Genomic DNA, 13,707 nt, shown 5'->3' with positions numbered 1-13,707 from the left:
CCCCAAAAAAATTTTGAATTTTATCGATAAGCCGATACTGGAATGTATGTGGATGTCAAATCATCTGTTCCACATGCCTATAACATATTCCACAGTAAAAAGATGCATAAAGATGGATAATTAAAAAAAAATTAAAAGGGTCTGAGCATTTTTTCTGGATAAGAAATAAAATTAATATTGTGACATTAAAATTTAAAAAAATATTGCAACCAAGTTGCAATAATATGTGCTTGGAATATTGTCGCCATAGAAATAAGCAGTGCATGTGATTTGATCTGTTTTTTTAAACCCGCTACCCATAGGGTAGAAATGTATGTAACAGGTAGAAGGGGCATCTCCGACCCTATAAATTATGGTTGCGCAAATCAGAGAGTTATGCGGTGATAGTACATTTGCAGTAACTGTCTTCCGAGTCGTCCGATATTTTTGTTTAAAGTCTTGACTTTTTTTATTACAATCAAAACACACTGATCTTAAGATCAATTCACTTTCGCCTTTAGTGACGCTACGATAAGAATTGGCGCGTTGTTAACAACACTGTATCGATCGATTTGACACTAAAAATGCTGGCAAGCATCGACAGAACAGCTACAGCAAATATTGTCCCTTAATTTTGGGCAAATAGAAAAAAATCTAAAAAAAAGCATTTAAGTAAAAAAAAATGCCAGAATTCCCGCTGCCCGCTGTTTGCAATTTTTTCAAGTAAATGGTATTTGAAAAAAGCCAGTTTTGACGGGAAAAAGCGACTCTGGCAACACTGTTAGTAGGGGTCTTAGTTTCTTTTGCTGACAATCTGGCATATTCTGCCATCTATGGTATATTTTGAAAGTTGTACTCACGGTTGCCATTCCAAAAAAAAATTTTTGTACCAAAATTTTGGAAAAATGTACGAATTTTAGCAAAAATGTACCACAAATTTGTTCACGAAAGATTTTTTGTATTTCACAAATTGTGATTAACAATATATAACTGTTTACGTAGTGATAGACCTTAGATTAGAATTGACACAATACGTCGCAAATCGACTGTGGGCGATATTTTCCAGTGTTAGTCATGGCTCAATTTCTAACTGATACAAAATTTGTGTCTGGTGGAACAGAGCCAGTTGTTAAAATAATATGTGTGAACATAAAATTTTATGAAGAATTTAAATTTTAGACCAGGCATATTGAAAATGTACCAAAATGAGAAAAAGTGATCCAATATACCAACGCATAAAAAATGTACCAGTTTTGGTACATTTGTACCAAAAGTGGCAACCGTGGTTGTACTATACCGATATACCAAATATACAATTTGGTATGTTTTAGTATTTTTGGTATATTGTGAGAAAAACACCGCAATATATTGCTTTTATTCAATATGGGTAGCAAGTACCTCACAGTCGAGCACACTCGAATGTAACTTTCTTATTTGTTTTTTTCTAATAATTTCATATATTTAATATAAATGTTTGAGTGGTGCCCATAAATTTTTATTTTTTACCATTTCTGTGTCAAGTTTAGGATCATAAAGGTCTGCAAAAACAGTCACTCTAAAATTTATTGAACTTGCGAAATATGTTGCTTTTTCACACTTCAAATTTTTGCTTATCTGAAAACATCGCATAACTTTAAAATTGCCAAAAGCGTTTATTTCCCAGATATGCGAATTCATGTAATTTCAACATTTTTGCAGCGATATTTCGTTCCACAGTTCCCAGCAATGTTACCGCAAAAATTTTGCAAGGCCGTTTTTTATATATGGAGTTGCGCGGAAAAAACAAGATTTCGCGCATCTGGAAACTGCGCTTTAGCATAAATGAGCCCTAAATATACTAAAATGGCACCATTTCACACCTTTTTCATTGAAAATAAGCTTATAATTTGTTCATAAAATGATAAAATAAATATATATGTGAACATAATCTTTTGCAAAAAAGACATGAAAATAAACCTATGGAGTTTCCATATTTTTTTTTTAATTTATAAATATACATTGCATTTATTCCCATTTACTTATGCTTACTTAACTTATTTGTACATGTAATGGGTGTAAATTTGTAAGTATATTTTTTTGATTAAGCAATCGGCAGGAGATTATCATTATTTTTAATTCTCGACTCCCATAAATGATGGCGTAACCAAAATACCCAACTTTATATACTTTTACTTTTGCACTAAAAATAGTATAATTGGCATTGAGGTCACTCCGTAAATCAGTTAAGATTTAATAAAAAAAAAATTGCAGAAAATTCGTGCTTTCAACGACCCAGCACTAAAAATGTAAAAAAAAGGTGCATTAAATAAAAGCATCATCGTCCAATTACTTGCGGAATGCAAGCTTTTGGAGTTTCATCGATTTATTCAGAGTCCTTGTCAGCTTTGCAGCAGGCAGCAGGGTAGGCTGTGATAAAATACCAGAGATAAATCTATAAATTAAATAATATAAGAATAATAAGTATTCTAAATTGAAAGTGCGCCTGCATCTGCAAACGCGGCCATAGCCTTGATTACCATATTTAAATGCTAATTGAGTCATACCGCGATACTGCTTTAGAATTTGTTGTCCATTGCGCCATGAAGCGTCAAAACGTAAGAACACTGTCGCTTGTGGTATGCACATTTACCTATTTGCTCATTGGCGCGGCAGTCTTTGACTCGCTTGAATCACAAACTGAAGCAAAGCGTTGGGAATTTTTGCAAGGTACATATATTAACAATCAATATATATTCCGGCAATATCCAAATGCACTCATACACATACATAAATGCCTACATGAAAGCACCTCATCTGAATGATATTATTCATCCTCCATTTTAAAATTCCGTAATGATAAAGTATTTAAATAAGTATATTTTTCGTAGCCAATATTTTACATAGTAGAAACAAGTATTCCACATCTGTTTTTTGTTATTCACTCACTAATACACTCATGTAATATTAAAGTTAATATAGCTTTTGTTTTGTGTTGTTTTTGTTTTTTTTTGGTTTGGTAATTGGCCAGTACTTTTTACAATATTGATAATTGATATTGGAATTCGCATCAAACTTTGTTTTCATGCCGTAGCGGTGAAGAATAATTTCGTTAAGAAATACAATGTGAGTACAGAAGACTACCGGATGATCGAAATAGTAATAATTGAGAACAAACCACACAAGGCGGGACCTCAGTGGAAATTCGCTGGCGCATTTTATTTTGCCACTGTAGTGCTGGCAATGATTGGTAAATATTTAGATATTTTTTTTTTAAAGCAATACAAATGCGTTCGATAAACATATTTAGAAAATATACTTCAATATACCGGATTATAAAGACCATATTTGTATTCCTACTATCTATTGATGAGAGTCTATGTTAAATATATGTATATAGGGACTTCCAATACTGAAATATAACATACATTAATAATTTTAAAGAAGCAATTAAGCAATAGCTGGAAAACAATCACCTGAATTTTCCAACCAGAAGACGTATTTAGTTAAATGCAATTGATTAAATGATATAAAATGGATATCAGGAAAAATATTTGAATTACTGATGGTTTTATTTTTAGTTGCTATTGGATACAACTCGATATTTTGTTAAATGTGTTGTAAAGTTGATAATGATAGTAGCAACTTCAATTGCAATCGAGCATTAACTCAAATACATCCTGCAGTATGTGTCTTAACTTAACGAAGTAATAAATAGTAAAAAGTTCGTTTTCGAACCAAATTTTATATATGTACAACTTTTAATATATGTATGTATATGAAAAGTAGGAATTTTAAGTAACCCCTACTTGTTGCACGATCAAATGCCGTGAAAGATAGTTCAGTCAATAAGTCATGACATTGAATTTTACCAGTATATACACATAAACAGAAGAATGTAAGTATCTTCAAAATGTAAAATGTATAGAGATGCCGAATAAGATTGTAAAATGAGCAGCGGTTAAAACGCAACTTATGTATATTTTGGTAAATACTTAGATAGAATTGATAGAACGACATGTACATAAGAACTATGTACATACATACATATGCATTCCTTTAAATCTAGATCTGCGATCTTTAACATATTGCAGGCTATGGACATTCCACACCGACTACAGTGGCTGGGAAACTATTTACAATGTGCTATGCTATGGTATGATCAGTCCAATAGAGCAGAAATAGAGCGTATAGCTGCTCCAATGCTACTTGTGCACTATTTAAATTTTCTTTTCTTTTCTTGTCTTGTGTCTGTGTGTTTCAGGTGGGCATCCCATTGGGTCTTGTAATGTTCCAGTCGATCGGCGAACGACTTAACAAGTTTGCTTCTGTGATCATTAGACGAGCGAAGCGAGCAAGTGGAGCACGTTGTACGGATGCCACTGAAATGAATCTTATGCTAGCCACTGGCATGTTGTCCTCAATTATTATTACGACGGGAGCTGCAGTCTTCTCGCGCTACGAGGGCTGGAGTTACTTTGATAGTTTCTATTATTGCTTTGTGACATTGACCACAATTGGGTTTGGCGACTATGTGGCTTTGCAGAATGATCAAGCGCTAACTAATAAGCCAGGATATGTTGCTCTTAGTTTGGTGTTCATTCTCTTTGGCCTAGCAGTAGTTGCTGCTAGTATTAATCTTCTGGTGCTGCGATTCATGACTATGTATGTTGGACATCTGGATGGACGATTTGGTTCAGTCGCATTACTTCGGTATTCCTCTCAATTGCAGGCAAGCTGAGGATGCTAAGAGGGACGAACAGGATGCCCAAAATATAGCAGCAGGAAATCAACCACTCACTTTCGATGACGATTCCACATACAACATGCATGGCAAGTTGCTCGAAAACAATTACACCACCGAAAATGATGAGACGGTTTCCCTTTGCTCTTGTACCTGCATGGGGGGCACGCGATGTCTGAATCATGAGCAGTTTGTTGATCCCGATTTTCAGCCAATGGACATTATTGAGAGCACACTCTGTTTGAAACGTGCATCCGTTTGACAAGAAGAAGATCAAATAAATATACTCTTATTATAAGTACCAAAACAGTCTACCGGAATCAGAGTCTACTTTTAGCAAATACATAGTTCTCTCTTTGTTCGAGGTATATACATATATATATACATAGCTTATATATTTGTATATAGCAATAATAATTGTTGTGTGAATCTCATTATAATTATATACTTACCTGACAAAATGTGACAATTGTTTGAATCCATTTATTCCGAACTAAATGTGATCGAAGTAGTCGAATGTTAGGCATTAGCATTTTTAAGTTGTGCCAGTATCATTCCAACATCGACTCGACTCCTGTACACGTATAGAAAAAAGTAAGAAAATTATACGTAGAAATCATTTTAAAAGCGGCGGGTCAGGTTTTCAACGAAAAAAAGCAAATCCTCGTATACTCTCGTATCTAGTAACTATGCGTGAAATTGTGCATATTCAGGCTGGCCAGTGTGGCAATCAGATAGGAGGCAAGTTCTGGGAGGTCATCTCAGATGAACATTGCATCGATGCGACGGGGACGTATTATGGCGATAGTGATCTGCAATTGGAGCGTATCAATGTGTACTACAATGAGGCCACTGGTGCCAAATATGTACCACGGGCCATTCTTGTCGATCTGGAGCCCGGCACCATGGACTCTGTGCGCTCGGGTGCTTTCGGCCAGATCTTCCGACCCGATAACTTTGTTTTCGGTCAATCAGGTGCGGGCAACAACTGGGCGAAAGGACACTACACTGAAGGAGCCGAACTGGTTGACTCTGTGCTCGACGTGGTCCGTAAGGAATCCGAAGGATGCGACTGTCTCCAGGTGGGTATATACATACGGTGAAAATTATCAATTTACCGTCAACATTGGTTTCCACAGGGTTTCCAACTGACTCATTCGCTGGGGGGTGGCACCGGATCGGGCATGGGGACTTTGCTCATCTCGAAGATTCGCGAGGAGTACCCGGATCGCATCATGAACACCTTCTCGGTAGTGCCTTCGCCCAAGGTATCTGACACTGTAGTCGAGCCCTACAATGCCACCCTAAGTGTGCATCAGTTGGTTGAAAATACTGATGAGACTTATTGCATTGACAACGAAGCACTGTATGACATCTGCTTCCGCACTTTGAAGCTGACGACGCCCACTTATGGTGATCTTAATCACTTGGTGTCGGCCACAATGTCGGGAGTGACAACCTGCTTGCGCTTCCCAGGTCAATTAAATGCCGACTTGCGAAAATTGGCCGTAAACATGGTACCCTTCCCTCGTCTGCACTTCTTCATGCCTGGATTTGCACCGCTAACGTCTCGTGGATCGCAGCAGTATCGCGCTCTAACCGTTCCAGAGTTGACCCAACAAATGTTCGATGCCAAGAATATGATGGCGGCATGTGATCCGCGTCATGGTCGCTATTTAACAGTTGCAGCCATCTTCAGAGGCCGCATGTCCATGAAGGAAGTGGACGAACAGATGCTCAATATACAGAATAAGAACAGCAGCTTCTTTGTGGAATGGATTCCAAACAATTGCAAAACTGCAGTGTGCGATATTCCACCGAGAGGTTTAAAGATGTCTGCCACATTCATTGGTAATTCTACGGCCATTCAGGAGCTTTTTAAGCGTGTCTCGGAACAGTTCACTGCCATGTTCCGACGTAAGGCCTTCTTGCATTGGTACACTGGAGAGGGTATGGATGAGATGGAGTTCACCGAAGCGGAGAGCAACATGAATGATTTGGTATCCGAGTACCAGCAGTATCAAGAGGCCACTGCCGACGAAGAAGGAGAATTCGATGAAGACGAAGAAGGAGGCGGCGATGAGTAAAGTTTTCGTTTCACATACAATCGCATATTAAGACTGAAAACGCGCAATCCTGATAAAATAGATGAAGATGCCAACTACCGATACGACTGGTTACAATCAACGTTATTGCTATTGTGTTCCATATACATAAGTATTATTAATCTCCCTGTTTGGTGGTGCGACACAACTGCATCCATACTCATAAATACAGATTCATGCAAGTCATTTAACTAAAGGATCTATTTTATTGGTTATTGATATTCGATGCGACTTTTAGTAACTAAATTTACTTTTATTGTGGTTAATTATAGAAAATTTTACAATATTTGGGTGTAGGTAAAAACAGAAATTAAATTATTTTAAATAAATTACAAATTGTACGCATTTCATTACGCATTAAACATCATCAAAAAGTCCGCGAGGCGGCATTTCAACATTCTCTGCTTCATTTCGATCGTTTGTGCTTCGAAAACCAATCTGCATTTGAGTGCTAACGCCAAATCTATCATTAATTTCCTCCGACAATGAGCGAGGTACTCCCAGCGCTGAAGAGGAAGCTACTGCAGCGTAGTCAACACTAGCGTCGCCATCCCGCAATAAGCCATCTGCTGGTGTTCGATTTCCACCAATTAACTGATTGACGCCACCGCCTCCTCCACGATATTTACTAAGGTATTCATGACTGGGCATAGTGTCGGCGCGTCTTCTGGCCATTGCTTCTTCGGTTCGCTGTCGACGGCGCTTTTCGCGAGCTATCAAATCCTTTCCTTCCTGCACTAGCTCGGTTGCAATCGTTTCGTGCTGCAGAAACTGTTGGAAACCCAAGGCATTCAAAGCCCGACTACCTAGACTAAACCAGGTGGCCAGGCAAAATGCCAGCATGCACATAGGAAAGTATATATTGAAGCCATTCGAAATGATGCCGATTACGTCCATGTGACCCATAATTTGCGTATAATACGTTTCCATAATGCGCTGCAATGATAATATTTAATTATATGATATTAGATGGTAGTAGTTACTCACCTTTTTTATGATGTGAGAATCCATATGAATAAGACCAAGAAAATTGAGACACATTGGTGGTGTTAGACGACAGAGAAGCATACCACTAAAGATTAAGCTATGCTCATTCGTCTGGTGATGGGGTGCCAGGTAATAAATATTAAGAAAGCGTATCCTAAGAATTGTAGAATAGGTGCAGTAGAAGAAGTAGCACAACACACCCATAGAAAAGACTTCAATTGTGAAAAAATCATAAGTTCCCTTGGCCACATTGATCACATTGGCAAATATCGAGAGGACCGGATGGCGACTGAAGAAAGTGAGTTCGCTCCACACGACCATCGCTGACATGGTAGCCGAGAGCACGCAGAGCGCCTTAAGGAATGGAGGCTTAAAAACACACTCCCAATACCATTGCACAGAGCCGCTAAACAAGATTCTTTCCAGCTGCGACCGCTTGCATGGAAACTCAGTTTTGAAGCAACGCTCAGCTGAATGCATGTTGTGTGCGACGTCTTCCAAGTGTAGCACCGTCTTCACTTGAACGCTCCAAAGTGCCTCAGTGCGTTGCAGAGTCTGTAACGATTTGATCACCTGTTTATGTATGCGTACAAGCGCTTTCTCCGAGGGCACAATGGTAGAACTGGTGCCACCGAAGCTACCCATGCCGTTGCCGCAGCTTCGCGAGAAATTGCGACTGGCCCGCTCATGCAGCTCAATAGGTACCTTGCGCAATATGGTCTCGACGCACGATCGCAACTCGTGATTGTTAGGCACCGCTCGACTGATGCACTGCAGAGACTCAAGCACGTCGTCGACATGCTCCTCCGCCTCCGCCTTGTCCGTGCTAAGCTTGGCAGCCTTGAAATAAGCATATTGCAGCGCAAACCCCGGTTTGGCGTTATTCCAGAGAGATCGAGGCACTTCCACGAGTGCATAGCCCAAAAGGAGTATAAGTAAAAAGAGGCCCCATGTATTTGAAGCCGATGAAGCAATCGCCTTTAGTTTCTGCCAATCAAGGGAGACGCCCTTGACGGAAATATAGATGAGCAGGACACCGCAGATGAATAAATAGGATCCATAGTAGATGGCATTCTCAATTAGGGCCGATTTCAGTTTGCCCTTTATGGTAAAATCGCCGGCTTTAAGATACGACTGCATTAGTGGCATTATTAGCCACGTTAGAAACTGTGAGCTCCAGTAGATGATACGCCACAAATTGGGGAACACCGACTCAGGTACCATGCCCCACGGCTCTTGACACTCCTGTGGTCGTAATGTGTCTGTTGTTGATGATATATTTATAGTGACACTGCCATTGGAAATTGGCTTGTGCTCTTCTAGGCATTGCCGGTAAAGAGTCTGAAACGAAATATATTAGTTGACGAATAGTATGTATTAAAACTCCAAACACCCACTGACGTCACATCCAATGGAATGGTAAAAACAATCAGAAAAGAAAAACACCAGGCCGTCAACACGGAGAGTGTTACAAGGATGTGTTGACGTTGTATATTTCCATATCGATATAGCAAGACGCTAGCCAAGAATAAAGCGACAATAACGGCGAATGTCAGCAAGTATGCCATTTCCTTTTTCCTCTTTTTATTTTCCCACAAATGCAAATGCAGTTTAAGCGGCGTCGAGCTGTTTTGCCTCTCCTTGGTGATTGTTGTTGTTCTTGTTATTAGTGCGTTTCTGCTGCAACTGTCGAGCAGTTTCGCGATGCATTTCCTCCAGACTCTGCAAACCCTGCGATTTGAGAGGTATCAAACGCGGTTTAGCAAGCAATAAGTCAGTTTTATGCTCGAAAAACAATTTTCCTGTACTAGGCTCAATCAATTCAATTTTCTCATTTACGTTTCTAAGCAATTCACGCTCTATCGCCGACATACTCTCATAACTGCTGGTTGAGCAATTATGTAAATATATATATATATTTTTGTGCCAGTCAGTAATTATTAATTATTTTTTTAGTAGACCAAATATTATGTTATTTTTATTCCTTGCAGGTGCAGAAACATCGTCGGCACTATTGATCGACTGACTTATCGATGTTTTAAAACTTTGTGAAAACATCGATTTTTTTTTGGTAATACCCTGCCATATAACTGGTTTAGACTGGATTGCATAATTGAAACTTTCTGAAAAGTAGAACCTTCCGACGCGACATTCTAAAGGCGGTTGTGTGCAAGAGACGGATGCAGCCACAATCGTTTGTACAAACTTATACTTTGAGAATGCCCCCAGTGTTGCGAAATTTATTAAATCTATTAAATTAGCCTATTTTCGGTTAATTTTAATGTTATTTTTAATCTTTTCTGAGTTTGTTTACTTTAGCAACCCTAAACAGCTGTTTAAATGGTGCGTCTTTCGTGTTCGACACTTGCATCATAAATTCGCATCATTCAAACACAAACCCTTGGTCTAAATAAAGTAAAGTTATATATTTACCAAAATAAGATTTAAGGACAGGCAGTTTTATACAACACCAAAATTTGAATGCAAGAAAATAAATACCAAAATGTAAAATTCTGATATTGCCATCTGGTTACATCTTAAAGTGCATTAAGTATATAAGGATATAACATTTAACCCATATATTCTCTCTTGAATTATGGATTGCTTTCTTTTGTTTGGCTTTTTCAATCACAGTTGGCAGCATTGCAAGCGGAGTGGAAACAGCTGACTCTGTCAACGAGCTGGCAGCGCTCACTGCTTATGTTTTTGTTTTGCTGGCAAATTACTAAAGAAAATTTTCAAGTTTAAGTAGGATTAGAAGTGAAACTCTCAGACAAAAAAATTTTGTGGCCATGGAGAGCAATGCCTTAGTAAATAATGCAGAAAAGGCGCAAAACTGTCGCACTAGCGGAGATGGCATGGAGCAAGCGGAAATAATTCCATCAACTAAAATAGAGCAGAATCAATTAGTGAGCAGTGTGAGCAAACGACCCCAATTATCCCGTAAAGACAGCACAGCTGCTCAAGAGGCGGTAATTGCCCGCAAGACATCATCCGCAGGTTCCACCTCTTCCTCTGCGTCCCTTCCGTTGCCCGGCCTTCACTCACTCTACCGTCGTTCTGAAATCGTGAGTCGCAGCCTTGGCCCGGCAATGCCCAAAGGAGAGCTTGTGCAGTTGAAGCCACGGTTGGTAAGCACTTCGGATCCACTTCCAGAGCACAAGAAGACTAAGCCACCAAAGTTTATCCCATACGAACCATATCCAGGAGCTGTCAATCCCATGACAGAGACACAGCAAAGAGTTCAACGCGTTGGTAGAAACAACATAGACATTGCCGTTCTGGCCGACCAGGTATCCAGTCTTCGCACCCAAGAACTGAATCCTAATGAACAGGTCGAAGGCAACAGTGAGCAGAATGAGGCTAACAGTGAAGATCTGCAGCAATTAAAAGAGCAGCTTACCAAAGTGCAGGCTGAACGGGATTATTTGCAAGCACAGCATAAGTTCCAGACCCAGGTCAATGGGGAGCTGAAAAGCCTGTTGGTGGCGTCTGTGGGCGAGGATTTGCAGACCAAAGTCAATGTACTTACCGAGGATAAATTGCAGCTTGCGCGTGCCTTGATCGATACGGCCAACAATCTCACCACACACACGGAACAGATCGAGTTTTTGGCCAATCAGTGTGAGGTGTGGCGATCGAAGTTTCTTGCTAGCAGTGTCATGGTCGAGGAGCTGGCGCGATGGAAAGCGGATCTTACGCATAAGAATCAAATGCTCAATGAATCTACAAAGCAATTGTTGCATGCAACACATCAGATACGGGAGATTCAGTTAGACATGCTGAAGCAACTGAAGTTCCTGGCCAAGATACGTTATCTGAATCTACCCGCTACGGATGTGATCAGCTTAAGTTCAGAGAACTTAAACATTCTACAGCGGATGGTGCTACACTCCGGCGTGGGGATTCCGGAGACAACTCTGAAGTTGTCCAGCGCCTCAACCAGTCCGCTGTGCGAGGCAGAGAAGTACGCTGTACAGGTTTGTCGATTAGCTCAATTTGATAATTCATATTTAATTATGTTGCCGCTATTGTTGTTGCAGGCCCTTGAGTTTATAAGCCAACCGCTTATGGCCACAGATGAAGCTATTAGAGCGCTATTCGGACAGGTTCAAAGGCCACCTTGCACCTTGGCAGGCGCTGCAGCTCACCCAGAATTAGATTCCCTTCAGCAACAGCAATAGCTTATTTATGGTTTACTAATAAATTAAATAAGATATGTGTGGTTTGTGTATCCAATAAGCTCTGCTTAAATTATATGCTATGGTTTGTGTCTTGTGTCTCAATGTGTAAATCGCGCGCTAGCTTGTCAAATTATTCAATAAGATCAAATTTGGTAATAATAAATTTGTCAGAATAGAATTTTTTATTTCTTGTGAAAAATCAAAATTGCCTATATTTGCATCTGCTTCCAAGTTCATTTAGCAGCCGACACATAATTACCTCTATCATACCTCTGTAGATAATAACCCTATTTTAAAGAAGTCTATGAAATACCCGCTACCGATTCAAAATACCCCTTAGAGAATAACTTTTTGTTATCAAATTTCCGGTACTCATAGGCTTTAGTTATTTTGTGTACTAAGAATCGGTACGCCCTCTTTAAAATTACAGTTGCTCCTAACTTTTTTTTAATATTTCGTGGGCGAAAATCTGAAATAAACTTCATCAGTTGCAACTATAACAAGTGTTGTCAAAGTAGTGCCGACACAATATTGCACGACATGGCTATACCGCGACTTGACTTTTACTTTATAGGTCAGATATGGCCCATATCTACAAATGTACCAAAACTGGTACATTTTCTATGCGTTGGTACATTGGATCACTTTTTTTCATATTGGTACATTTTCCAAATTTCTAAGCGAAAAAAAACTTTCCATAGTACCTCTAATGAAAACTTTTGAAAATTTATACTATGATGATCCTGATGATATAATATCCCAATGGAACCAACTTCGACTTTCTTTAAAACAGGGAAAAGAAAAAGATATTAGTAAATTTTGGACAGACATTGAAAGTAAAAAAAAATGGTGTTGACGAACCGCTCTTCAGGAGCTTAATAGAATTCATAAACAACTTGATTTCGTCTGGTGCTGCAGAGCGAAAGTTTTTTGAAATTTCGTTAATAAAAACTAAATTACCAAAAAAAAATTAGAATTTAAGACACTAAATAACATAATGTATTGCAAGGGATTGATTGATTGTAAAGACCTTCACTATGTTTGGTTTACAAGAGACTGTTCATTTTTAAAAATTAACCAAGATAGTTTAAAATTTGATTTTTTATTATTCAAGTGAAAGTTCTGTTTTTGTTCTCTTTATGTTTGAAAAGTATAATTAATTAAATACAAGTTCTATTTTTACTTATACTAAAAAATGAAATATGAAATAATAAAAGATAATTAAAAAAAAAACCTTAACAAAATATAGTATTAAAAAATACCGAAAATAAAAATAAAAAAAAATTGTGGTATATTTTTGCTAAAATTGGTGCATTTTTACAAAATTTTGCTACACAACATTTTTTTGGAATGGCAACCGTGGATATGGGTTCTTCTGCTTATTCCATACATTTCTTGTTGGGACAAAGGTTTACTATTTTACATTATCGGTAGGGCGTATAGAAAGTAGATGCTCCGCTTTTATCATGTTATGATGGTCCAGCGTTTGTGTACCCGCTCATTAACATTTGGCGCGAAGAGGTCGAATGGCAACCAATGACAATCACAGACTACAATTAAAAGTCTCTACCTCGCTAGATCGCTTGGAATAATACTAATTATAGCGGACGTGTCATGCGTGTGGCGCATGTTTTATTGTATATTCTCTCTTATTGTTTCCCAATATATAAAGCGTGTATTCATGTGTTGATGGTGGAAATTGTCTTGAACCGTTTCCCTACGATTTTTACCA

The 13,707-nt window shown here is 38.6% G+C and overlaps 5 protein-coding genes across 10 annotated transcripts; 3 read left to right on the top strand and 2 right to left on the bottom strand.

Annotated features, from left to right (window-relative positions):
* The first annotated feature begins 2,154 nt into the window (after positions 1-2,154).
* LOC132786460 (two pore potassium channel protein sup-9) lies at positions 2,155-5,146 on the top strand. 6 transcript variants are annotated; one of them, XM_060792991.1, is made up of 6 exons: positions 2,155-2,685; positions 2,987-3,081; positions 3,142-3,205; positions 4,050-4,111; positions 4,220-4,620; positions 4,688-5,146. In XM_060792991.1, the coding sequence occupies exons 1-6, from the start codon at positions 2,505-2,507 to the stop codon at positions 4,959-4,961; spliced, it is 1,077 nt and encodes a 358-aa protein (XP_060648974.1). In that variant the 5' UTR covers positions 2,155-2,504; the 3' UTR covers positions 4,962-5,146. The 6 variants fall into 6 exon arrangements, with proteins under 6 accessions (XP_060648974.1, XP_060648973.1, XP_060648977.1 ...); XM_060792994.1 differs by having other exon boundaries at positions 2,157-2,685; positions 3,050-3,081; XM_060792990.1 differs by having other exon boundaries at positions 2,987-3,205.
* Positions 5,147-5,251: 105 nt separating this feature from the next.
* Positions 5,252-7,000, top strand: LOC132786457 (tubulin beta-2 chain). Its single transcript, XM_060792988.1, has 2 exons — positions 5,252-5,781; positions 5,839-7,000. The coding sequence occupies exons 1-2, from the start codon at positions 5,389-5,391 to the stop codon at positions 6,784-6,786; spliced, it is 1,341 nt and encodes a 446-aa protein (XP_060648971.1). The 5' UTR covers positions 5,252-5,388; the 3' UTR covers positions 6,787-7,000.
* On the bottom strand, positions 6,589-9,359 carry LOC132786456 (LMBR1 domain-containing protein 2 homolog). Its single transcript, XM_060792987.1, has 3 exons — positions 9,189-9,359; positions 7,792-9,132; positions 6,589-7,740 (listed from the first exon to the last, which is right to left on the bottom strand). The coding sequence occupies exons 1-3, from the start codon at positions 9,357-9,359 to the stop codon at positions 7,162-7,164; spliced, it is 2,091 nt and encodes a 696-aa protein (XP_060648970.1). The 3' UTR covers positions 6,589-7,161.
* Positions 9,360-9,402: 43 nt separating this feature from the next.
* On the bottom strand, positions 9,403-9,820 carry LOC132786462 (BBSome-interacting protein 1). The gene has a single exon (XM_060793000.1). The coding sequence runs from the start codon at positions 9,661-9,663 to the stop codon at positions 9,403-9,405; it is 261 nt and encodes an 86-aa protein (XP_060648983.1). The 5' UTR covers positions 9,664-9,820.
* A 643-nt stretch (positions 9,821-10,463) lies between these two features.
* Positions 10,464-12,048, top strand: LOC132786459 (golgin-45). Its single transcript, XM_060792989.1, has 2 exons — positions 10,464-11,771; positions 11,835-12,048. Exons 1-2 carry the CDS (start codon positions 10,584-10,586, stop codon positions 11,973-11,975), a joined length of 1,329 nt encoding a protein of 442 aa, XP_060648972.1. The 5' UTR covers positions 10,464-10,583; the 3' UTR covers positions 11,976-12,048.
* Positions 12,049-13,707: the final 1,659 nt, after the last annotated feature.

This window comes from Drosophila nasuta, chromosome 2R, assembly GCF_023558535.2.
Source record: "Drosophila nasuta strain 15112-1781.00 chromosome 2R, ASM2355853v1, whole genome shotgun sequence".
NCBI lineage: Eukaryota > Metazoa > Arthropoda > Insecta > Diptera > Drosophilidae > Drosophila > Drosophila nasuta.
Note: the sequence above shows the minus strand (reverse complement) of the source record. Positions and strands in the feature narration are given on the sequence as shown.